Genomic DNA, 24,915 nt, shown 5'->3' on the forward strand with positions numbered 1-24,915 from the left:
GGAAAGGGGTCCAGAACCTTTTTTCCTTATTATGGTGGAAATCACTTCTGGTTAAAATGCGCCCTCTCGCGTGCGACCCAGCCTGACCTGATCACTACCGAGTCTCCCGTACTAACTAATACGAGGTACGTCCAATTCTTGTCCTCCACCCCATGTAATGCGTACTAATTGTATGTATATTACTGAAGGCCCTGAAGGTGCGAAGGTGACTTTTTACAGGGGATGAGAGAGAGATTCTGTCTGGCACCACGAACCCATTTCCACCGCCCACCGCCCACCGCACGGCCTGGCTTCACGAGGCTGCGTCCCCCCTTTTCATTCCCCTCCCCATAGGTATCACCTCTTTCCTTTACTTTCCCCTTCCAAGGGGAGAGTCTTGAATCCTATTTTTATTCTCTTTTTTTTTTTGGCTCGTCTTGATTTTTCAGACTGTATTCTATACTGCGCTGCGGTGTGGTGTGGTGCTGCGCGAAAATCATTTGGATTTTTCTTGGGGTTAATTGATTCCCGCTTCGGGGACGGGTGATGGTGCTTGGATGACGAAAGGAGTTTCAAGATCGGAAATAATAGTATGTCCCTTGACTATGACTTGTCTCGTCCAATAATGTCCAATATCCAGTCTCTCAGACGGAGAGAGCGGAAAGTACGTGGTTCGGAATATGTTGAACATGCTTGGGAGAGTCTCTCAAGAAATAGTCATATGTCGACATGTGTCCGCGACGAGTGGGGGATGCGGATTCATGTGATTCAGCCGACTGCCAGGTGGATACGGAGCTGTATAACAAGGTTACCATCTTTTATTTGAACAATGCTACATGGTGGTACGTGATCATCTTGGTTGTGCTAATACTCGCTCATGAAGTCCGCTGTCAATCTAGAGTCGAGCTGAGTTTCTCTAAGAACCGTTCCCCTTCCCCATTCCCATCCCCATATTGCTGCCAGAGTTGTCTCCGCCCCTTCCCCGTCCTTCGAAGTCGGAACCAGGGATCGTCGGCCACAAAGGCGGGCTTGAAGAAGACTCTGTCACCTCGCGCGTTGATTTTGCCACGGGACAACTCTTCCAGCTCTTCCGGTGTGAATGAGATGCCCGTTTCCGGAGATACGAAGGCGTAGTTCGTCTGTGGTTGTTGGTGTGGTAGTGGTGGTGCTGGAAGAGGTGTTGACTGGTCTAGAGTTGACGGGTGTTCCTCATGTCCAGGCGTCTTTGAGGACCCGGACTCGAACTCGACCCCCTGTAGATGGCTAGACCTCGAGAGATCAGATGACCCTGGCACACCAGGCGCTGTCTTTCCTGACTGTGTTTCCACGGCTGGAGCGTTCGTGGCAGATGTGTCTAGGGGGTGAGGTCAGAAACAGCGACTTTGTCCTCGATCATGTTGGAGATCAAGGGAGCAAATGCGAGACTAGCAACCACTAGTGACAAGGAGAAAGCCATCTCGCGCAATCTGCACAACTGACTTACGGGATTGATGTTTGGGCCGGCGCTCGGAAAACGAGCTGAAGCCCATCATCGCGCGCATCGCAGCTTCGGGGTCGCCGTTGGCGCCATCTGACTGGTCCGGAGACTCAGACATTGAGTGACGCAAGCAAAGCTGAAAAGCGAAATGTGAGATTGCCGAGTTGATTTGGAGCGTGGGAGGGAATCGACCAGGTGTGAAGTCTGAATGAGATGCTGGAAGCAGACAAATCAAATCAAATGACGTGTCTGACAAAAGTCAAGTGTTGACTCTGACGTCATTGCTCTGCCATCCAGCACCACCAGAAGTGCCATTTCATCTCGCTATAAACCACTAGAAAGGTCTAAATACATATATACGACCGACTTGACTGGTATATCTCCTTGAAATATGCCGCTCTCGTCCTCGGCCCCTTCTCTGCTACATATACACGAACGCACAGGAAGAGATGGACTGGTGATGAGGTGTTGCACGCAATGAGCGAGCCACTTCCGCAGTAAGTCTTTGTTGAGTCTCAGCCATCGATTTCCTGCTTTGTATTTGATGAATTGAGGAAAGATTTTGTTGAAGTAGGACGTCCGAGAACGATGACCCGACGTCAATTCCCCTTGATTTACATCGCCCTCTGATCACATTGGAACAGGACTATAGCTTCGCCTTCGCCTTCGCCTCGTCGCTTATCCCAACCACAATTTTCCCCCAGGCCGTCCCTGTGCTCAACAACTTCATAGCATCTGGAACCCGCTCGAGACCCTGGAACTGCTTCTCCGTGTAGTTCAGGGGTACGATGCCGCCCTTGTTGATGAGCTCCAAAAGCTTGTCCCACACTTCCACCACGCTCTGAGGGTCCTGGTTGGCATACTCACCCCAAAACAACCCAGACAGGCTGACGTTCTTGAGGAGCAGTCTGTTGGTCGGGATTTTCTCAATCTGTCCAGCGGCAAACCCGATAATGCACAGTCGCCCATCCCACCGGATGCATTTGAGCGAATCAGAAATGACCCCAAGAGGATCGAGGACGACATCAACGCCTCGTTTGTTAGGCGTGAGGTTTCTTGCGGCGGTAGGCCAATCGCCATTGGAATCGATCACGTAAGAGGCACCAAACCGGGTGGCAATCTCGCGCTTCTTTTCTGTGTCAGCCGACGCAATGACTTTCATGCCGAGGGCGTTGGCGATGGTAACAGCCGCGAGACCAACACCCCCGCCAGCACCGTGAACCAGTACATAGTCACCTATCGTGAGTTCGACGTTAGCACTTCTAGTAAAGATATTCACAAAGTGGGACTAAGGGGCCAACATACCTGGCTTTGCCTGTGCTCGTAGGATAAGCGCTGCGTACGCCGTCGGAGCCGTGTAAAACAGGCTGCTTGCCTCGATGTGGCTCCATCCGTTCGGCGTCCGCCTCAAGGCGGCGGCGGGAGACTGAATCATGGTCGCAAAAGCCCCCGATCCCGCGCCAAAGACGTGGTCACCCTTTTTGAACTTTGCATCTTGGTTTTGTGGCGAAGTGGGAACCGCAATGATCTCGCCCGCAAACTCGCTACCCGCAATCCAGGGAAAGGGCGGTTTCACCTGATGTTTGCCCTGGATCTGCAGAATATCGAAAAAGTTGATGGCGGCAGCGTGGATCTTGATCAGATATTTGTCGGGGGAAGGGCCGAGGTCAGGGAGCTCGACGATCCTCAGGTCATCGGGACCTTTGGCGAGTTCGTTTAGCTGGTAGGCCCTCATCTTTTTTTTCGGTGTGGTTTTGGAGCACCGGGATTGTTGAGGAAAGAAGTTATTCAAGTGTAGTTGTAATTGAGTCTATCATCACCATGTCAAGGGATGGAAGACCATGTTGCCGTTTGCTGGGCATCGAATCCAGCCACCCTTTTCGGCAATACCGAGGCTTCTCCTAGGAACTGGTTCGGCAAGCGGCTTATGGCCTCCGGGTCGCGGGTCAGATTCTCCGAGTCATAGAGGAAACGTCAATGGAGGACGCCAAGTATCCTCTTTCTGGGTGCTTGGCTTGAAGGACTTGGTCAAACAAGTCAGAGGAGCAAAGCAGTAAATCGGGTTTCCTTTACCACGCTCACTCTCTCCGCGACTCCCAGGCAAGTGATTACTGTCGGAGTTGCGGACTGTTAGTTATTGGCGGATCCAACAAATCTTCACTGCACGCACATATACCGCTTTCTTAGTGCCTGTGCTTTGATGGCACGGTGGTGTCCTCGTGTCCTGTTGACTTGATGCTGGTTGAACAGATGTCGGGGTAAATCCGGGATTCGAAGGCCGAGGGATTGCAAAAGCTTTCTTGCACGTGATACCGGATAGGAAGAATATAACCCCGAGCCTCGGCAAGGCTTGGCATTTTGAGTTCCGTCTCCCTCACCCACTCACTACCCGTGCGAGTATAAGATGGGAACTGGTCTTGCCCATAACATCCAGCGTCTCGTTGCTCTCATGGCCTTGAGCCGCTCGGGTTTCAAGAAATTGAAAGAGATGCTCAAACATCACAGGCACCAGTCCGACCCAAACCCATGACCAACCCCAGATTCATAGGTAAGGCCATCAAACTACAGCTGCCGTGCGTGGGGCTGCGTGTTATTATACGTACCGAAGTACAAATCCAATGGGGCTATGTCGGGGTTCGAGCCTGTGCAACTCCAACATTCGGAATCTCTTCATACACCGGCAGCCAGATAGCAGATATTCGGCATTTTCTGCGATACAGGCCAGGCCAGGCATCTACATGTGCAGTCCACCTCACTCAGCTCAGCTGACTTGCCATGGGCACCACAGGCACCTGAAAGCGGGGTAAATCAGTCATATCATGCTTAACTTTACGCTGTGCGATGTTCCTGATTTCTTTTGCGATAACATTATACCATACTTCTGTCGGGTTGTACACAGCGACCCCTGAAGGTGAAAGGCGCCAAGTTGCCAAGTTGCCAAGTTGAACTGAGCCAGTCGCATCCCTAACGGGGCCAGCACGTATCAACTATGGCGGCGGCTCCGATCATCGAAGCCATGCCGGTATTAGACCCGCCGAAACCTACTAAAACAGTGTCATGGCTATCTAGGGAGGTTGATTTCGACCCCAATGCTCTCAAATCAAAGTACCTGGCGGAACGAGATAAGCGTCTGGACAATGGCGGCTTCAACCAGTATCGACCAGTCGAAGGATCACTTCTGGACTACGTCGAGGATCCTTACGTCGAACCGGGCTTCACTCGCGATCCCGTTGACCTGGACTGCGACGTTGTGATCATCGGCGGAGGCTACGGAGGCCAATTAGTCGCGGTGCGGCTAATCGAGCAGGGCATAAACAACTTTCGCATCATCGAGAAAGGCGGCGATTTCGGAGGCACGTGGTGAGTCTGAATTTCTGTTGGAGACCTGGGGTGATGTAGCAGGGCGACTCCTAACAAAGCCTTTCCCCTAGGTACTGGAACAGATATCCTGGTGCCCAGTGCGACGTGGAATCTTACATCTACATGCCACTTCTGGAAGAGACCAACTACGTGCCAACAGAGAAATATGCACATTCGCCAGAGTTGCTGGCTCACTCGCAAAGAATCGGAAAGCAATATGACCTCTATTCTAGGACTCTCTTTCAGACCGAGGTGCTCGCCTTGCGGTGGAGTGCGTCTAACTCCTCCTGGTCTGTGGAGACGACAAGGCAAGACAGCATTCGAGCACGGTTCGTCATTCCTGTCGCCGGTCCGCTCCATAGACCCAAGCTTCCTGGATTGGCTGGCATCGAGTCATTTCAAGGCCATTCATTTCACTCGAGTCGTTGGGATTACGAATATACCGGAGGAAATGAGAACGGCGGGCTCACCAAGCTCGTGGATAAGCGGATTGGTATTATCGGCACGGGCGCTACTGCGGTTCAACTAGTTCCGCAACTCGGGGCGTGGGCCAAGGAGCTCTACGTGTTCCAGCGGACACCGTCTTCGATTGATGTTCGAGGAAACAAACCGACCGACAAGGACTGGGCGAAGACGCTACACAAGGGTTGGCAACAGGAACGCATGGATAACTTTACCATCATCCTTAGCGGTGGGTATCAGGAGAAAGACCTGGTCGCCGACGCATGGACCGAGTCTCTAGGAAATCTCCGTCCAAACCCGACAAAGATGAAGGCCATGTCTCCCGAGGCATACGCCGCGGAGCTCCAACTGGCCGATTTCAAGAAGATGGAATCGCTACGTGCGCGGGTAGACGCCATCGTCAAGGACAAAAAGACGGCCGAGAGCCTGAAGCCGTGGTATAACCATTTTTGCAAACGACCCTGTTGCCACGACGAGTATCTACAGACGTTTAATCGGCCGAATGTCCACCTCGTTGACACCCAAGGCAAAGGGGTGGAAGCGATCACTTCGAAAGGCGTCGTGGCAAACGGGAAAGAGTATGAATTAGACTGCATTGTCTACGCCACGGGCTTCGAGGTGACGACCGACTTTTCGCAACGCGCCGGGATGGAGATATACGGGCGCGACAATCGGACATTGGCCGAGAAGTGGCGACAAGGCCCCCTGACCTACCACGGCTGGACCACCAACGGGTTTCCCAATTGCTTCCTCGTTGGCAATCTCCAATCCGCTCTGTCGGTGAACTTTATCCACCTCACCAACGAACAGGCCCGACATCTCGCCTACGTCGTGTCCGAGTGCAAGAGACGCGGGATCGCCACGATCGAAGCGACGGCCGCTGCCGAGGCCCAATGGGTCGACACCATCGTCGAGACCACCAAGATGAGATTCAACCTCCTGCGCGACTGCACCCCAGGCTATTACAACAATGAAGGCGACTTTTCGCTGCGTGCCCAACGTAACGCACCGTACGGAGGGGGTGTGCTGGCTTTTGTTGACATTTTGAACAAGTGGCGGCGAGACAATGAATTCGAGGGTCTCGAAGTCACGCGGTTTGGGGAATGATGTTTGAGACTTGGATCTTTTGATAGAGTGTCTGAAGCGTTGAGCTCTGAAAGAACGGTACTGTAGATACCTTGTAGAGAGGAGTATCCAATAGTCTCGGTCTGTAGGGCTGTGACCTTAGATCAGCGTCATAAAGCTAAATAGAGAGCTGTGTCCTGGTCTCCAAGCTTGCCGTCTGTCATGTCCATGTGTATTGGTACGCGTCCACTTCGACGTACGTCAGATATGTATGTCCGATCCAGTGGCAGCAGATCACCAGTAGGTCGATCTTCTGGAGGGTGTCATGGAGCGGGAAGCCGAGTACCTGGTCCCAGACCTATGGTGCCTGTGTTACGTAGGGGCAGCTTCGGCCGCTAGTGCTCACACCCCATAGATACGTCGTAGATGCCTACATAGATACCTACAAGTACGAGGTGGTAGAGGTAAGCATTACGGGGACCCCCTGGATCCACTCAGCCTCGCTCGTCCACTCCTCCATCCACTTCGGCATGAGAAACTCGTATGTGATGTCTCTTTGAGAGAAATGATGGGGTAAGACCTTTTGAAGAAGGGGGTGTACGAGGCATGCATGGACCTCCAACTGGGGGCTTGGTACATGGTACTCGGTGCCTGATGCCTGATGCCTGATGTAGCCATGGCGACAGGAATGTGTTTCGGCCCCCCATTACTTGGTCAGTCATTCTCGAGTTGAGATAGGCTACAGTGATTATTATTACTTGGTACCTAGGTATCTAGGTACCAACCTGTGAATAAGGGAATTATTAAAGAAAAAGCCCCCAGTATAAGTTACTGTAGTTTGAATTACTTGTTTATCATGTAGACGACACACCGTGACTTTGTACTGACAATCAGCCAGCATCCGTTAATCTTGACCAACCAACCAACCGACCAAAAAAAAAGGACATCTCCAAGAGATTATTACCCGATACCAAACCGCAGAACCGTGAATTCGAATTGCCCTACTCGTATGTGAATGCGAGTGCGATTGTGATGGACATGCTACAGAGGCCGAAACTCGTCCCGATCAAAGCCGTCCCTGGCCTGTTTATATCCGAGTACGTGAAACAGTTTTCTTCCTACCACTCTCAGTCTCACTCCTATTCTCTTTCTCTTCAAATTTTCCGACAAAATACACAAAACATGTTTGAACTCATCAATGGAAACCACGTGTGTCTCTAGTCGCTTTGCCGCGTCTTCAACTCGATGCCGCCGAGAAGACAACATCGTTCGCATTCTCTCGGTGGCACAGGACCATGAAATTGGGCGTACAGCAACAGATGCTCACCTTGACGCTCACGCCGCGAGGAGAGGAGAGGGCAACGAAAAACAGATGGAACCTCTCGATATCAAAACCTGGGCGATCGAGATCGATGACGACCCCTTTGTCGATATCCTCCAGTATCTCGGGGAGGCGTGCGATTGGATCGAAGAGGGCTTGAGTTTGGGTCGGAGTGGCGAGGAAGGAGGAGAAGAGGAAGAAGAAGAGCTTGTTGCTGGAAACAGAAACCAGCTTCAGCCCGGTATCCTTGTCCACTGTAAGCTGGGCGTTTCTCGCTCGGGAGCCTTTGTCGTGGGATTCTGTACGTACCAGCATTCTTTTCCCCGATTATGTTCTTTTTGTCGAAATAAAACGAGCGAAATATGCAGTGCTGACATTGGAACTCACCCGAAAAAAAAGTGATGCGGAAATTCAAACTCTCGTACTCGGACGCCCTGACGCTGGCGAGGGAGTCGCGCCCAGAAATATGCCCAAACAGCGGGTTTGAAAAGCAGCTTCGCGTGTGGGAATTTTGCCAGTACAGCGTGTACCTCGACGAGGATGGCCAGCAGACTACACAGACGGAGCGTCGGAAGAAGCCATCGTACAAGGCATGGATCGCCGAGCGGGATAACCTGCTGCGTCGGGGAGAGGAGGATGTCAATCGAGCGAGGGTTGCGAGTCTGGCGAGCATGGCGGCGCGGTCTGGGAGGAAGAGACAAGACGAGATCGCGAACGAGCAATCACAAGATGCGAGTGAAAGTGGTGGGAGGGAGAGTGCTCAGCAGAATCAGCGGAAACTGGGCTGGGAGAGGGTTCAGAAGATGGAACAAGATTGGAATGAGAGGCTGATTCGAGGCCGGTTCCGCGCTGGAGATGGCGATGCTCAAGGACTCGAGGGGTGATTTGTGCATTTGGCCAATCTCCAGGTAACAGTTTATGGAAGCACTACTGTTGGATACCATTCACTAGCACAGGATGGTGGTAGCACCGAAATATCATTCTTTCCACTGCTTCCTGGACGGGGCGGCCGACTTTGGGCATCCGAAAACCGAGTGACTCGAGGAAAGGCTTCTTGGACCTGTCACATCCTCTCGCCGGAAGAAACGTGAACCGGAGTGACCACGTCGATGGCCACATCCACGCGTCATCTGCATTGATATCATGCGCCTCTGAATTGTTGAATATCGAGAATCGAAGGTCCCTTGACGTGTATCAAGTATCATCCACCTGAAAAGTCTGGATTGGGCCATGTATGAGTGGACAATTGTGGGTAGGGCGACGAGGTTCTCCGGAAGCAACTTGCCGTCATGACTGCTGGACACCAGGTAAACCGATATACAGGGCTCAAGACTTCCCTGTCATGCGGCAGCTCTGTCCTGAACCAGCCCTGCTCGGTCAAAACCACCCATGTCTTCAAAAGCAGTCACAGGATGTATTTTGTATCCTTGTATCGACTCCTCCCCAAACCCCGCGTTGTGCCGATCAAGCCTTGAAGGATGCGTGGAGACGTCGATCATCATCTCCACAGAAATTGATCTGGCTAATTGGGGATTTAGCTTGATATTGACTGCATGACCTGGCCTTTTATCCGTGCAAGCTTCACCACTTACCTGAGAGACATCTCCATCTGCATCAACCCCTCGTTCTCTCAATACCACTTCGTGCCCTGCTCGGTTCAAATACCGGCGAAGCAGCGATGTTCGAGAGGCATCCCTGGGAAATATGGAGAGCACTCCGAGAGAAGCGGGATCGATACATCACTGGATGGAGTATTTAGACCATGAGGGCGACAGCCGGGACGAAGAAGTCTCTGTGGATCCCTTTCGCACCGTCTAAGCCCACATCGCCATAATGAGATTGCTTGTCCCGTTCCTTTTCGGTGGCCTTGCTACCGTTGCCGGCGCAGCATGCATATCCAGCCAGAGCCTTTCAGTCACCGCGAGCACAGGCATCTTCACTGGGCTCCTCAACCCAACTTACCCAAATGTTCGCGAATTTCTCAATGTTCCATATGCTCTTCCTCCAACAGATGAACGCCGCTGGCTCCCTCCTCAGAAGCTTCCGACCTCAAACAAGCATTATGATGCCACTCAATATCCGCTCTCGTGCCCACAGTTTGTGAGCAGGGTCAAGTCGGTGTGGAGTGAGCAGATTCCGGAATGGTTGATCTTTGATGGCGGTGAAAGCACCAGTGCCGGCCTGTATGCGTACGGGACGTCTGAAGATTGCCTGAGTCTGGCCATTTGGACTCCGCTCAATGCCACCGCGGCTTCCAAGCTCCCGGTGATTATGTTCATGACAGGAGGTATGTCCCCTTTGAGAGATCCTTCGTTGTTCTGACAAGCCTTTCAGGAGGCATGGTAACTGGAGGAGTCAATATACCGATCCAAATACCGGCTGAATGGGTAGCGCGAAGCCAGAGCCATATTGTGGTAACCATCAACTACCGGGTGAACATCATGGGCTTCCCCAACGCGGCAGGATTGACAACTCAAAACCTGGGCCTTCGAGATCAAAGGGCAGCGCTTGAGTGGCTGCAGGCCAATATCGCAAGCTTTGGCGGCGATCCGACCGCTATAACGCTCTGGGGGCAATCAGCAGGTTCTCGTTCGACCGACTATTACAATTTTGCTTACTATAAGGACCCCATAGCACGCGGCTTCTTCATGCAATCTGGAACAGCATTATCAAGCACTGCGAATGCTGACGTCGATGGCACCAACTTCACATTTGTGGCACACAATCTCGGCTGTGACTTTCCAGCCAACAAGACTGCTGAGTTAGAATGCATGCGAAGAGTTCCTGTCAGTGAGATCGAGAACTTCGTTGGTCAGTACCAGGACAATTCAAGCACAACAAACACTGGTCAGGCTCCAATCGCTTTCACCCCAATTGCGGACGAGGACGTCGTCTTTAGCAATTACACTGCCCGATATCAGGCTGGCCAGGTTGCGAGAGTGCCGGCTATAATTTCGAACACCGCCAACGAGTATGCATCACTGGCACCGTATCCATTGAACAATCTCACCGCAGGCCCTAATCCACAAGCAGTGTCGGCAGGTACTCTCAACACCGTCTGCGGCATTTCCAACTCAAGTCTGCAGCGTAACGACCTGAACATCTCTACCTTTCGGTATGTCTATGGCGGGAACTTCTCCAACATTAATCCGCTGTGGTGGATGGGCGCATATCACGCCGCAGATCTGGCCATGATGTTTGGGACATATGATATCAGAGCTGGAGAGGTGTCACAACTGGAAATCGAGACGAGTGCCGCCATGCAAGACTATGTTCTCGCATTTGTCAAGGATCCAACCAATGGACCACAGAGTGTGAACTGGCCTGCGTATGATCACCGCAACGCAGGTGGCCAGATGATTTTGTTTGGAGCCAACGGAAAAGCCGTTCAACAAGTGAATGGGACCTCGATTGAAGGCGTCTGTTATGGCCAAGGCACTTATGATAGCACTCCCTGAGTTCGATGTCATTTTGTACCGCAGAAAGGTCAAAGGCTCGCGTGGTACACATGTGGTAGGAGAGCGGATGGATTCTGCGGCATTTGGTTCGATGAAAAGAATTCGGTGGACGGAAGCAACAATGCATAAGTAGAGCAGGTTAAGATTAATACATCGCATACTCCGGGAGTGGACCAAGACACCCCAAGATTCGGGAGGTGGCATATCGGGTCAAGGCAACGTGTTTCAGTGGGGAGTTTCGCTTGGAGGAAACCGTCAATTCGTCGTCCGCAGGCGGCCGAGGCCAGAGAAGCTGGGCGAGAGGCGCAGCCACGCAGTCCAGCATCCAGCATCCTGCGTTGCCTGCGCTGATTGTTCCAGATCTTCCTTCCCCCCGATAATCATCACTTTGTACTTTTTTGGTAGATTGATAGTGATCCTATCCCCGTCTACCGGTCACCGTCGCGGTAACATCATTTCCTGCATGCATCGACCATAATGCGACAGTGAGTGGCGTCCCTCGGGACATCACTCTTATCCATCGAACCACCATGGGGGACAAAAGCCAGTACCAGCACCTGCCCATCCCTACCTATGAGGAGGCCACTTCATCCCGTCCTACTTCCTCCCAATCCAGACTCGGTCCAGAAGAGATCAGTGACGATGCGGAGAGGCAAGGTCTTCTTGGGTCCTTGGGAAACTATCACCCCCCGACTGTCGAGTCTGCGCGACCGAGTCTCGATTCCCTCGACGGTATCGAGCAAGATGGCGAAGACGAGGTGCGCAGAGAGATGCAGCAGATGGACGTGGAAGACCCCCTGAGCGACTCCTCTTCCCATCGCTCCCTCCTTCGATACCGCCTCTCCAAGAGTTTCACCAACCTGACCAACTCGTTCTCCTCCTTAACCCTCCCCTCCTTTCGCCAGTACCTCTCCAAGATTTCATGGCCGCGAATAAACTATCAACAGTTCGATGCGAACCGCGTCGTCATCATTGGGCGACTGTTTGGTGTTTTCTTGATCATGGGTGTTCTTTATGTACTTATAGCGTCGGACGTTCTGTCATTTACAAAGAATCGCATGGGAATGGGCCAAATATACGACCCCGAGTCTATCAGAATATTTGTACAGAACCATATGAACGATCATGGAGATATGCAAAAGTATCTGGAGCACATAACGGACTTTCCCCATATCGCGGGGACCGAGGGCAATTATGTCCTGGGAGAATGGGTGGCCGAGCTATTCAAAGCGGGTGAATTGGAAGACGTGGAAATGGAGAGATATGAGGTCTATCTCAACTACCCACGAAGAGATGGGAGAAGAGTGGCGATTGTCGAGCCGGACAGTATGAAATGGGAGGCTAAATTGGAAGAGGACCAAGAGGAGTCTCTGGTGTTTCATGGTCATTCGAAGTCGGGCGACGTGACGGGTCCACTGATATACGCCAACTTCGGGTCGAGGGAGGACTTCAAGACGCTCGAAGATAACAACATATCCGTCAAGGATGCCGTCGTCCTTGTTCGCTATTATGGCACTCAAGGAGACCGGGCGCTGAAAGTCAAAGCCGCAGAACTTGCCGGCGCTGCGGGATGTATCATCTACTCTGATCCTGCCCAAGATGGCTACGTCCAGGGACCGACGTTTCCAGACGGGCGATTTATGCCGCAAGATGCTGTACAGCGGGGCGCTGTCAGCCTCATGTCCTGGGTTGTTGGAGATGTTCTCACTCCCGGATGGGCTTCAACGCCAGATAACAAGAAACATCTCAAACCCGAGGAGAGCGCCGGTCTCAACAAGATCCCGTCCATTCCCATCTCCTGGGAGGATGCGAAGCAGCTACTCGAGTCCCTCAAAGGACATGGCAATCAGATGAAGGATGGCTGGCAAGGAGTTCCTGACTTTGAATACTGGACGGGGAATCAGGACTCTCCGAGAGTTAACCTCAAGAATCTCCAGGATGAAGAGCAGAAGCAACCTATCTACAACGTGTTGGGCAAGATCACAGGTTGGGAGCAGCCCGAGAAGAAGATAGTGGTGGGCAACCACCGCGATGCATGGTGCACAGGCGCCGCCGATCCCGGCAGCGGCACGGCCGTCATGCTTGAAGTCGTCCGGATCTTTGGTGAACTGCGTCGACTAGGTTGGCGGCCACTCCGCACAATCGAATTCGCCAGCTGGGACGGGGAGGAGTACAACCTGATCGGCAGCACCGAGTACGTCGAGAGTCGTGAAGACCAGTTGCGTGAAGATGGAATCGGCTACCTCAATGTCGATGTCGGAGTGACTGGTACCGATTTTCACGCCGCCGCTTCTCCCCTGTACGAACGGCCCCTTATGCACGTTATCAACCGCGTCAGTGATCCTTCCACAGGGAAATCTATCCGCGAACTCTGGGACGCCGATAGCCGAAGAATTGAAGGCCTCGGCGCAGGAAGCGACTTTGTGGCCTTTCAAGACATGGTTGGCACCTCCTCGATCGACATGTTTTTCAAGGGAGCTAGATTCCCCTACCATTCTTGCTATGATAACTTCGAGTGGATGGCCAAGTTCGGTGACCCAGACTGGTCATACCATAAGACCATGGGTGAGATTTGGGCGCTCCTCATTCTGGAGTTGGCCGATCGGCCGCTCATCCCCTTCGACATCAGCGCCTACTCTAGGGCTATTGAGAGGTATATCGACGACCTGAAAGCGTATGCGGAGTCAGCACCTACAGCAGCCGACGCAAACACTCTCGATCTCTCCCCCTTGCGGAAGGCAGCGGAACTCCTTGCTCAGGAGGCCCTGCGCTTCCACACTTTCGACTCGGCCTGGCGTGACTTCATCTTCGGCTCCGGAGGTTTCGAATCGTCGACCATGGGCCTTGCTCGCTTGGATCACAACAATCGCCTCACGCGTTTTGAGACGGATCTTCTTGACCTGAGCGATGGTGGAGGACTGGCCAACCGAACACAGTTCAAACATGTCATATTTGCCCCGCAGCTGTGGAGTGGATATGACGATGCGACGTTCCCCAGTGTGAGAGATGCCATCAACGACGGAAACTGGGGGTTGGCGCAAGCCGAGGTCGAGAAAGTGGCGGGCATACTGGAAGTGGCAGCAGGAAAGCTGAACTCATAAGACCACTTGGGAAGAAAGAACAGGGAATCCGGATTTTATCGTCAAGGCTTGCTGCTCTGAAAGCACTAGGTGGTGGCAGGCAGGCACCGAACTACCATGCGAATACTTGTCAGAGATGCCACGCAGGGGTTTTTCCTTCTTCTCCTGTTTTCATTTTTCGAAGAACGAAGACTAGGCGGGATGGGTTCGTGTTTTTATTGCTCCCGTTCTGCTCGGTGTCTATTGTGAGGAGGGCAGGACAAAAGGAAAGCACGGCGTACTGGGGCCAAAGGGAAGGGTGATTGATGAGCATGTCTCGAGAGGACGCTGTCACTGTTGTGTGAGCGTAGGTCTTTCAAGACGTGCAATACAGGGAGACTAGAAGTGAGTGACGGGACAGACTCGTCCATGTCCATGGGGGGTTTCTCCTATTGATACGTGGGTATTTGCCAGCTTTGCGATATTGAGTATATATATGTACCTCCCTTTTTTTTCCTTCCACAGGCCCTTTCAGACTTCCTTCTTGAAACTCTTCGCCAGAGCCCAGAAGTTCTCCATCTTTGCTCTGCTCAACACGTCCCGAGCTTGTGCGTCTGTCTCACACACCCTGGCTCCCAGCCACCGCTTGAAATTGCGCTGTTTCTCCTCGCCCTTGAAGATCAACTCGCACTTGTTCAAGCTCAGATCTTTCAGTTCGCCATTCTCGTCCTCGGCCTCGAGCCATTTTGCCAGGGCTTCGCGGTTCCCTTCTGCCACAGACCGGGGTGCTTCCATCTCGGTCCATCGAATGCGGTTCTGCATCACCTTGTCGTAGTTCCGGATGCTGTGCTCGCCACCTTCAACCACGACGAGGTTCATTTTCGGGTGCATGATGACGACGCCCGTGAGCCTATTCTGGTCCGCATTGACAGAGACTTGGTATCTGTGTTTGCCGTTGGCCAGCGAGTCGATCTTGTAAACGCGTATGTGGATCCCACGGGCGGCGTCTTCGGCTTGCTGCTTCGCCAGTTTTTCGGCGCGTTGTTCTTTCGATAATTTGCGTGACAGATTGTCTTCTTCGGCCTTCCTTGCTCGTTCTGCGATCTCCCTGTTCACGCGGGCCTCGACAGCCGTGGGATCTTTGACGGCTTCCTCACCGAGAACACGCATCAAGTTACTCTTTTTCACTTTGGGTGGAGGAGGTGGAACGAGGCCTAGTCGGATCTTGGCTTGCTCTTCCTTGAGATCAGCCATGCGTCGTTGACGGCGCAATTTGGCCTGTTCCTTGGACGTGAGATACATGGGTTTCGGTGCCGGATTGTTCTTCTCCTGCGGTGGCTCGATGAGAACAGGGTGCTGGATATAGACTGTGATGATGCTGTCCGGGGTATCGATCTTCAGATTTGCCGGATCGGAGATGGCATCATAGGATTTGCCATTAACGAGACCTTCGTCCCACCATTCCAGGTCAGGCGGGGCAGGGACAAGGAACGCTTTTTCGGTATCGAGATCCTCTTCCAACCCAGCCTGCCTCGCGCGCTCCGCAATCTTCTTCTTCATAGCTTCCAGTTGCGCTTGTCGTCGGAGTGCCGCCGCTTGTTGCATGTATTTGCCCTTTTGGTTGAAGACCAGCTGTCTAGAATGCCGGGCTTTGGGTAGTACATTCCGCGAACCCAGATTCGGATCGAAATAAGGGTTCTCTTTGAGTTCATCCAACGAAGGCCCCGAGAGATCCAGCTGTGCCTTTTGTTGCAACGGGGCAGGAGATTCTGTTCTTCGATTTCCCATAGCAGTTGCAAACTTAGGCTGCGGCGCTCGCCCCTTGTTCCTCTGAGTGTCATGCTGGGTATCGCCCAGCAAGTCAGGGTGTATACCAATGTTCAACCCTCCTCGTGCTTTGGACATATCGTCATTGTAGGCTGGCGCAGTGTAATTCGTTGATGGCCTTTGCTGAGTCTGGGTCGCTATTCGACCAGTTGCCGCCGCCACACGGGCCCTCATCTGGGCAATCCTGTCGGCTGCACTCAGAGGAGGTGTGGGGGACGCACTCGCTGCCATCGCGGGCGACGAGGTTGCTGCACCATTCTTCATGGCTGCCAGTTTCGCTTTCAGTTCGGCCGCCTTGGCCGCAGCCGCAGCCTTAGCACGAGCCACTATCGCATCGGCATCTGGCTTTGATCCCATCGGCGTAGAGGAGGCGGAGGTGGCTGCGGTTGTGGGACGAGGAGAGCCATTGTTGGATCTGGCACGTTTCTGGCTCTCGACTTCATCGTCTTCCGGGTGAAGCCTTTTCAGCACATTGCTCGCTCTGTCTGCCATTGCGAAGGTTGAAAGAGGAGGACTCACTGTGCGCAAGAGAATGAGGGCTCCTGCAGATGCTTCGAGCTCGCGTGAGGTGAGGTGAGGTGAGGCGCGAGAAGGATGAGTGGGTGATGTTATGATGGCAGGCTGGTTGCTTGAACAGTCGCGAGGGACCAACGCCAAGATGAGTAAAAACTACTCGCGCCTCATCCCGGATTCGGACGGGGGTGATGCCGCCCTACACTCACCTCGAGGCCCGCCCGGCTGGCACGAGTCGGGGTACCTGGGTAAGCTCTGATCTGTGTCTCCGGGCGCGGGGGCGAGAGGTCTAAGCTTTAATCTGCTAGGTCCTCCATTAAGGCACAGCTACCCTAGTACCTAGCACCCACCTAGAGCTTAGGCTAAGTAGGTCTAACCGTTGTGGCATTTAATCTGCGACTTGTCTGGCACTTTATTCACTCACTTGTACAACTTCACTTCCTCGTCCCATCGACAGCCTGTAACTGATGGAAGTACCTTACCCAACGAAACGATTCCGCCCGAGAGTGCGGCCTGAAAAGAGAAGGCGGGTTGCATTGGCTTGCAGCCGATGCAGAAATCTAAAGAAGAAATGTCTCCCTGGTAGAGATGCGAGTTGCAGGAACTGTCACGACGCCAATGCATTTTGCGTCTTTGAGCCTGCGGCAGGCCAAACGGTCCGCACTGACGACCTCGGACGGGAAACTGATCACCTAGAGTCCGTCATGTCTTTCAGTGTAGTGATCGGATCGGCTAAGCTTTGGGTTATAGATCGAATGCGTTGGCCAGTATCGTGGACGCAGTGCACAGCGAGTGCCAGAACATCTATCCCGGTATCATCCTTGAGCCACGGCACCTAGCCACAATAGTATCCCTTATCCTCAACAAAAATAGCTCATCAGTAGGAGCCCCAATGTTGGTACATGGGCCACCGTTCCGAGAACCGGCCAAGGTTGCTCTTCATAGCCCTCTTCAGAATGCACATCGGGAGCAGGAATGCCAGCCTCCACGATCGGCCCAGGTGCAAGAGCAAGGTGTGTGAGTAAGATTTTTGGCTTCCACTCTGCCCCTGGTGCTGTATGAGCCAAAGTATCTAACGAAAGCTTGTCAAGGCTATGAGGTATCCGGCTCGCACGACGGATTCTTTTCCAGTGTTGTAAAGGTCGTCTCGCACGATGGCGACCACTCCTTTCCCACGGGCCATACGGTGAGCATGAAGACCTCTCCACGTGTGCTCACTTCTCAGCCAAGTAACCTTGGGTAGCAGGCTTTCTATACATCCAAAATCCTGATGCCCGGAGACAACGCATCCGTGGTGGGAAATACGCTGTTGAGTCTTCCCACGGAGGCCGAGGCAGATTTTCATCTCTCGACCTTCTTTCTCTACTTGGAGAGTAATTGGTTTTATTTTGAGGAAACCTGGCTCAGAGAGGTCTTTTCTCTGGTTTTCCAAGCCAAGAGAGGGCAATGTCAGGTGGACGACACACTGCTGTGCCTGTCGCTAATGGTCATGGCGCTGGGCGCCTCATTCAAGCATTTGCGTTCCTTGGACTCAAAGATGGACCAGAACAGGCAAACACAGCAACATGATCATCCTTCAGACACCCTCCCTGGCGCCGAGTATTTCAATCAGGCCCAACGACTGATCCCGCAAGCCCTCCGACGACCCTCCTTGCTTAGCGTGCAGGTATGTCTTCTCACATCGATTTACGGTATGCCCTCGGACAACAGGGAGATGGGATACACATACAGCGGCATGGCGTTGAGAATGTGCGTGGCCCTGTCTTTTCATAGAAAGGATGGCTCGCCCAATATATCAGAGAAGGCCCGGGAAGTGCAAAAGCGTGTGTTCTGGACAGTGTATTGTATTGAACGGTAGGGTTTCTCCCCGAGATTGAATGGTTGACATACTTATACTCCGACAGCCGAATCTCCATGGCTCTAGGATATCCGGAGATGCTTCAAACCACGGAGATATCCATCTCACTACCAACGCGCCTGGACGACATTGACCAGAGTTGTCCTACTCGAGTGGATCGTCTGACAGCTTTCACAGAGCTCACTCTGCTTCACAGCCTGGTAATTCGGAAGAGGTTGGTTTCAATAACAGGGCACAGTGCCGTTTTTGCTTTTCTGACTGACAATCGGAGACAGACTGGATGGTTCGGATCTCATCGCCTTGAACGAGATTCGAACATTGCTCGAGCAGTGGAAGGATCGACTACCGCCGAGTATTTTGGACCATTCTAAAGCTCAGGTCCGGGCCACCCTGCACCTGGATATGATGTACCAGATGGTTTGGGTCGATCTAGGTCGACGGACCTTACTCGATCTCGTGAAAAACCATCTCAAGGGCCAGCACGGCGGCGTCCCGCATGGGAGAGAAACCGGAGAGCAAACGCCCGTCCAGCGAGAGTTATCGACCCGCTGCGTCGGGGCCGCACTCAAAGTTCTGGAGGCCATTGCTACTCTTCACCGTCGGTCTCTACTTGCTCGGTTTTCTTACACGGACTTACATTCATGCATCTCCGCCACAGTCATCCTTCTCTTGGGAAGCATCCAGCACGAGGAGTCCGAGCAGCTTCCGTCATTTCAACATGCTATCGACCAGGGCATGGAAGCCTTGGATTTCCTGGCAGGAGGCGACAAAAATGCAGGACATGGGTATAAGCTCGTCCGACTTTTACAGAATACGGTAGCTCGCCTTCGAAGACGGGCGCATGTCCGGAGAGGTGGTCCTGGGATCTCATCTTCGACATTGGCGTCGCCGTTACCACCACGGCCAGGTGATGAAAGTGATGACCATCAGAACAAAGTCGATAGTGGACCTAGACCCTCTCCAGCGGAGGGAAGTGTGCATGACCCTGTCGAACTGCCGTGGTCAGGAGGCCTCGAGCCGCGGCCGGCAGCAGATCGTGCTCACCACTTTCCTCACTTAGGCCAAACGGCTCGACCAGATAACTACGGCGGCCACCGGGAAGACCATCGAGGTTTGGACTTTGCCACTTGGGAGTCCCTGTCGGCGTATTACTCTGCCCAAGACTTGCAACTGTTTGGGTTTGATGGCTTTCAGATCTTCGGCGAGGGAGATTTGGTGGATGAATTCGGCACGAGCCCCCCAGACGATCGCGGCCAGGCTGGTTTCAGCACATGAAGGGGATCAAGGAATCATCTTTCCATCTCTCCTCACCAAGAGGCGGAAAGATAACATGGATCAAGGATATCAACGTGCCTTTTCTCAATTACGCCAGATTCAAAACGTCCTTCCCTCTCTCCCGTCTCAACCCCTCTTCTTCTTCTTCTTCTTCTTCTTCTTCTTCTTCTTCTTCTTCTTCTTCTTCTTCTCCTCCTCCTCCTCCTCCGCCGCCGCCGCATCTTCTTAATCTCACAGGACTGGAACTGCGATAATGGATAGAGGATAATTAGCCACACGTAGCAGCTCGAGTAACGCGAAATCTGATCAAGAATCATCTATAACGTTTGCCTCTCAAATCTTCACCACGTGTATTCCAAGTTTGACGACACCAGCAAAGCACAAACGACTTCAAGGCTCCAGCCGTCGACTCATCGGCATGCTCAGGCGAGTTTCTTTGTGATCAACAACATTGGGCCAGTCGAAAGCTAGATAGACAAACGACTCATCTTCCACTCGACTCAGAGAATTACGCCCGGCTATCTTCGGTCGATGTCCGTCCATGCTCGATCCAGGCTTTTCAATAAGTGTACCTGAAGGTCGGGTCACCCTTGTCAGTGACCTCCCTGCCATCGGTGTAAACCACAGAGACCCCGCCCAAATTCGCCTTTTTCCTGTTGTCCCAATAGCAACTGTACCAGTATCCAATGACCGCCAGAACGAAGACAATCCAGCTGACAAGTGCCAGGATGAGACCCTGTTGGTATCGGGGCGCATAGTTCGAGTCCCACAGGAGTGGGCCGATGACGGCGCCAGCCGCGTACCCGATGAAAAATAAGGCATTGACGACGGCCTTTTTGGTATTTCCTCGCACGTTGGATGCGCTGAGGCTCAGAACCAGACTGAATATGTTTGAGATGACGGAGGCCTGCGAAGAGAGGAGTCTAGATAAGTGTTCACGTCCACAAAAAAAGAGAGACAGAGAGGGGGAAGATGGTCGGAGGGGATTCATACCAGCCATGATGCAACGATCATCCCCCATCCGGCCGTCAGAGGGAGGGTGAAAAGCAAAATGATGCCCGTCAGGGGAATCATGACGAGCCCCACGATGATGCAGCACCGTCGGTTGGGCCAGATGAAGCACAAGGCAATGCCGACCCAGATGAAGAAAATCTGGACGGCGCCGGAAGGAGAGGTGTAGAGCATGGTCTCGTATTTGTCGTAGCCGAGAGAGTTGATGATCAAGGAGGCAAACTAAAGCATGGTTCGACGGTCAAAAAGCGTGCGTTGAAGATCTTTCTCTCCTTCAGGCAGATCAAAGAATGGCGGTGACTCACCACAAGGACAGGAGCGGGAAGGGTGATAAGAATGCCGAATCCCAGATTGAGCCAGGTGCGGACCTGCAAGAGAGCCTCCTTGAGCTGGCCAGGGGCAAAGTTGGTCCGGTCACCTCCCTCACTCTCAAGCTGGAGTCGTTTCTTCGCGGCGATGCGTTCGGCTGGCGTGAGAAACCAGGCAGATTCCGGACCACTGGGCATGGCCAGGGTGAACAGAATACCCGCGAAGATTGTAATGGCACCGCAGACGAGGAACATAATTCTCCAGGCAGCAATAGCGGTTGGGTTTTTGCCGATGCCGTACATCATCAATGCACCCAAGACCTGGGCCAGGCCATTGCAGCTAATCCAGATACTGTGCACGGAAAGAAGGGTGTCAGCTGTGCCTCGATTTTTTCCGGGTCGGCTGTATTAAGATGGGAGCTCACCCGATCCGCATAGGATGTTCTCTCTTCTTGTACCAAATACTCGTCAAGGTGACGAACGCAGGCTGGACAGCTCCCTCGGCAAAGCCCAGGATGAACCTCACACCCATCATCGAAGAGAAAGAATTGCAAGCGGCCAAACACTAGCGGTAGTTTGAATTAGATTTGGCCTCCGCGTAGACCCTACAGGGGCAGTAAAAGGGAGTGTAGGTGGCTGACCATGCAAATGATGCCCCAGATGATCCTGTTCAACGTAGTCAGCAAGCCGGCTCTCCTTGGGTTGGTAAGAGGCGTGTGCCAGAAGCCACTTACACTGTAACTCCGACAAATCTAGCCAGAGGCAGTCGACTCATCAGATAGATAAAGGGAAACTCTGAGAGCAGCTGGCCCAAGTAAAAGATGGAGCTCAGCCATGAGTATTGTCTACCATGCAGATCAAGGTCGGTGACCAGGCCAAAGACTGCGGCATAGCTCAAGCTTTGTTTGTCGACGTCTGATCCATGTTGGTCCGATGATTTTATATTGGAAAATATGTTTGGTATACATACACTGAGAAAAAAACACGAGCGCCATCTGTAGCATTCAGTCAGACTTTGGGATATTGGATACGTTGACGGGGAAACGTCGCCAAAAAGGCAAAGAAAACAACAAAAGACAGGACTCACAAGAGGCAGGATCACTCTGTCAATCTTGTTGCGCAGCCGTCTCTCTTCTGCTTCGTTTGGTGGAGGGTCCTGCTCCAAGAGGTCGAATTGCTCCTGTTTGGTGGAGGGTCCTGTGGTGGCAGTGGTGGTGAGAGCATTGTTCTTGTCATTTTGTTGGGCCGGGGTGGTGTCGTCCATCTTTCGAAATGTCAAGTTGGGGGTCTGTTCGAAAGAATGAGAACGGATGAATCTTGAGCTCACAACAAATGCCTCGTGGAGGAGAGGGCAGATAAATACTAATGGAAACTGTCGGCTCGTAGCTTCCTGTTTGGGTGTCGGTCGAGACGCTTCCAAGATCCACGACGAAGCCCCTCATCCTCAGTGTAGATATCCTACTAGTACTGAGCCCCTTGCGAAGCATGTACCGAAAACCTCGTGTGCCATAAACCCGTGACGGGCTCGCTATCAGGACCGTGACGGGCTCGCTATCAGGACGGTGATCGGGAAGCCAGATAGAACTTGCGCTGCAAAGATAACACTCGGGTCAGGAACCGATGCGGACTCGGCAAGGACCAGCAAAACCATTAGTCTCATCACTCGATTTCGCTGTTTCTTTGTTAATCTGGGGTGCCATGTAGGTGTTGCAAAACAATCAGGAACTTGTGGTGGTGCAATGTTCTTTGGTGCTTCTCCACCAGATCCACTTCGAAGTCGGGTGCGTGTACCCCACCAATCACCATCAGATTTCCGCATGTGTCTCGCCCCACTGCATCTCACGCGATACGGCTTGATAGAGAATGCGGGAAGGTTGCGAGAGAGGGAGAACCATGGAGATGAAAGTGGCACCGACAAGTCGGAGCCCCTTCCTTGCCTGGGGTGAATTTCGTGCCTTCCGTCCCGTGAGGAGAGCGCTCTCGTCAGATTCCCCCTTTTATATGTCACTGGGCGACTGACCACTACATGCATTCGTTTCCACCTCACCTCCGTCAGATCAAAAGGCGGCAATAAAGTCGACTGATCTCCGGGTAAAATGGTGCAAGAGATGGATCTTCAGAAGCTGGACATGGAATTGGCGATCAAGCCATGGACAGCACTGCCCCAAGAGGCATATGTCCTGACCGGAGCGAATCTGATAGATCCTCTGCAGGGCCAGGTGATCAAGAACGCAACAATCCGAATTGAGGGAGGACTTGTCACCGAAGTTTCAGAGCAAGAACACACTCGACCGACGACGAATGATGGGACCACGGTGATCGACGCTAGGGGCAAATACATCTTGCCGGGCCTCATCGATTGCCACGTCCACATAATGGCGGTGGCTGGGAACGCCGGAATGAATGAGACATTCCACATGGACCACAGCACCTCCCTGCTCCGACAGCCAAAGCTATGTCAGGGAATGTTGGATCGGGGCTTCACCAGCGTCCGGGACTGCGCTGGAGCCACGCCAGCTATGAGACAGGCGATCGAGGACGGCGTACACCCGGGCCCAAGACTCTTCATTGCTGGCAAGGGATTGTCCCAAACGGGAGGTCACGGAGACTTGCGCAAGGCACATGATTCGAGGGGGATCTGCTGCGCCTGTGGCGCCGGAGGTCACGACATGACCCGGGTCGTGGACGGCGTTCCAGACTGCCTCAAATATGCTCGTGAAGAGCTTCGGCGCGGGGCCGATTTTATCAAAATCATGAGCGGCGGAGGAGTCGCCAGCCCGACGGATCGCATTGACCAGGTCCAGTTCTCCGACGAAGAGATCAAGGCCATTGTCACCGTTGCCACCAATGCCCGCACATATGTCACCTCCCACGCCTACACGCCTCAGGCCATTCAACAGGCCATCTCTCACGGGGTTCGCGGAATCGAGCACGGGAATCTCCTAGATGAGGAAACCGCGCGTCTCATGGCCAGTAAGGGTGTTTTCCTGACTCCCACGCTCGTGGTGTATGCCACCATGGCAAGGCCAGAGTTCTCAAGCTTCCTCCCTCCCTTTTCAGCTCAAAAAAATAGCGAAGTGCTCGAGTCTGGCTTGCGAGCGTTGAAAATCGCGACGGATGCTGGGGTAACGATCTGCTTCGGCACCGATCTCCTGGGTCCAATGCATCCTGCTCAGACAAACGAGTTCGTGATCCGCAGCCAGGTGCAAACACCGTTACAGATCATCCAGAGTGCCACGGTCAATGCGGCAAGACTCATCCAGAGAGAAGAGACCCTTGGCCGCATTGCTCCCGGCTTCTTGGCCGATTTTTTGATCTTAAATGCTAATCCACTCGAGGATATTGCGGTCCTCGATCGGCCTGACCAGCACCTGTTGGCGACCATCAAGGACGGGAGGGTGGTGTCGTCGCGGTGGTCCCGCCTTGAGGTTAAACAGCGGAGATTGAGTAATATTGCATAAGTGGCTCGGAATAAGGCCTCGTCTATGTAACGGGTTGATGTGCCTGTACTTACTGTCGTCGTGATCAAGAACTTTCCCCGATGTCTACCCAAAGAGTCTAGATGTAGATAGACGCCGACCTGATGGCACCTACCTGATGGAGGTACGGATTAAGAGCTCTTCTACAGTATTCCGCTGCAGTCTCATAGGCCTGGACACTTTCGGCCGCAGCCGCCATAGTGTAGAGTAGATTGCCATATCTCGAATGAAGATAAGGTGACTTGTGCAGGCAATGTAGGTAGACAAAGAGAGGACACTTTGTCTCAAGCAACTCGAATTCTCGGTGAGGCACCAATACTGGCGCCCAGCACGTCCATTGCCATTAGGGAATGGTGCAATGATACTGTCTGGAACGTCCTGACGGGTTATCCTTATCTGCTATAGTGCCTAATAATCAGCCACAACCGGCGCGATATTCCGTCTTTTTGCAAGGGATTGAGGC

At 52.9% G+C, this 24,915-nt stretch overlaps 10 protein-coding genes across 10 annotated transcripts; 6 read left to right on the forward strand and 4 right to left on the reverse strand.

The window, feature by feature from the left end:
* Window positions 1-869: 869 nt before the first annotated feature.
* On the reverse strand, window positions 870-1,574 carry Z517_07315 (uncharacterized protein; the record flags this gene model as incomplete). The annotated part of the gene is made up of 2 exons (XM_013429053.1): window positions 870-1,333; window positions 1,463-1,574. The coding sequence occupies 2 exons, from the start codon at window positions 1,572-1,574 to the stop codon at window positions 870-872; spliced, it is 576 nt and encodes a 191-aa protein (XP_013284507.1).
* Window positions 1,575-2,102: 528 nt separating this feature from the next.
* Window positions 2,103-3,191, reverse strand: Z517_07316 (uncharacterized protein; the record flags this gene model as incomplete). Its single annotated transcript, XM_013429054.1, has 2 exons — window positions 2,103-2,692; window positions 2,762-3,191. 2 exons carry the CDS (start codon window positions 3,189-3,191, stop codon window positions 2,103-2,105), a joined length of 1,020 nt encoding a protein of 339 aa, XP_013284508.1.
* Window positions 3,192-4,445: 1,254 nt separating this feature from the next.
* Z517_07317 (uncharacterized protein) lies at window positions 4,446-6,385 on the forward strand (the record flags this gene model as incomplete). Its single annotated transcript, XM_013429055.1, has 2 exons — window positions 4,446-4,816; window positions 4,888-6,385. 2 exons carry the CDS (start codon window positions 4,446-4,448, stop codon window positions 6,383-6,385), a joined length of 1,869 nt encoding a protein of 622 aa, XP_013284509.1.
* A 1,156-nt stretch (window positions 6,386-7,541) lies between these two features.
* Z517_07318 (uncharacterized protein) lies at window positions 7,542-8,548 on the forward strand (the record flags this gene model as incomplete). The annotated part of the gene is made up of 2 exons (XM_013429056.1): window positions 7,542-7,965; window positions 8,064-8,548. The coding sequence occupies 2 exons, from the start codon at window positions 7,542-7,544 to the stop codon at window positions 8,546-8,548; spliced, it is 909 nt and encodes a 302-aa protein (XP_013284510.1).
* Window positions 8,549-9,497: 949 nt separating this feature from the next.
* On the forward strand, window positions 9,498-11,122 carry Z517_07319 (uncharacterized protein; the record flags this gene model as incomplete). The annotated part of the gene is made up of 2 exons (XM_013429057.1): window positions 9,498-9,951; window positions 9,999-11,122. The coding sequence occupies 2 exons, from the start codon at window positions 9,498-9,500 to the stop codon at window positions 11,120-11,122; spliced, it is 1,578 nt and encodes a 525-aa protein (XP_013284511.1).
* A 530-nt stretch (window positions 11,123-11,652) lies between these two features.
* Z517_07320 (uncharacterized protein) lies at window positions 11,653-14,223 on the forward strand (the record flags this gene model as incomplete). Its single annotated transcript, XM_013429058.1, has 1 exon — window positions 11,653-14,223. The coding sequence occupies one exon, from the start codon at window positions 11,653-11,655 to the stop codon at window positions 14,221-14,223; it is 2,571 nt and encodes an 856-aa protein (XP_013284512.1).
* Window positions 14,224-14,712: 489 nt separating this feature from the next.
* On the reverse strand, window positions 14,713-16,500 carry Z517_07321 (uncharacterized protein; the record flags this gene model as incomplete). The annotated part of the gene is made up of 1 exon (XM_013429059.1): window positions 14,713-16,500. The coding sequence occupies one exon, from the start codon at window positions 16,498-16,500 to the stop codon at window positions 14,713-14,715; it is 1,788 nt and encodes a 595-aa protein (XP_013284513.1).
* Window positions 16,501-17,413: 913 nt separating this feature from the next.
* Window positions 17,414-19,654, forward strand: Z517_07322 (uncharacterized protein; the record flags this gene model as incomplete). Its single annotated transcript, XM_013429060.1, has 5 exons — window positions 17,414-17,534; window positions 17,613-17,707; window positions 17,768-18,375; window positions 18,426-18,593; window positions 18,655-19,654. The coding sequence occupies 5 exons, from the start codon at window positions 17,414-17,416 to the stop codon at window positions 19,652-19,654; spliced, it is 1,992 nt and encodes a 663-aa protein (XP_013284514.1).
* A 559-nt stretch (window positions 19,655-20,213) lies between these two features.
* Z517_07323 (uncharacterized protein) lies at window positions 20,214-22,237 on the reverse strand (the record flags this gene model as incomplete). Its single annotated transcript, XM_013429061.1, has 8 exons — window positions 20,214-20,561; window positions 20,648-20,887; window positions 20,971-21,325; window positions 21,399-21,538; window positions 21,615-21,639; window positions 21,708-21,888; window positions 21,944-21,968; window positions 22,061-22,237. The coding sequence occupies 8 exons, from the start codon at window positions 22,235-22,237 to the stop codon at window positions 20,214-20,216; spliced, it is 1,491 nt and encodes a 496-aa protein (XP_013284515.1).
* An 832-nt stretch (window positions 22,238-23,069) lies between these two features.
* On the forward strand, window positions 23,070-24,434 carry Z517_07324 (uncharacterized protein; the record flags this gene model as incomplete). Its single annotated transcript, XM_013429062.1, has 1 exon — window positions 23,070-24,434. One exon carries the CDS (start codon window positions 23,070-23,072, stop codon window positions 24,432-24,434), a length of 1,365 nt encoding a protein of 454 aa, XP_013284516.1.
* Window positions 24,435-24,915: the final 481 nt, after the last annotated feature.

Source organism: Fonsecaea pedrosoi (assembly GCF_000835455.1).
Source record: "Fonsecaea pedrosoi CBS 271.37 unplaced genomic scaffold supercont1.4, whole genome shotgun sequence".
Classification (NCBI taxonomy): Eukaryota; Fungi; Ascomycota; class Eurotiomycetes; order Chaetothyriales; family Herpotrichiellaceae; genus Fonsecaea; species Fonsecaea pedrosoi.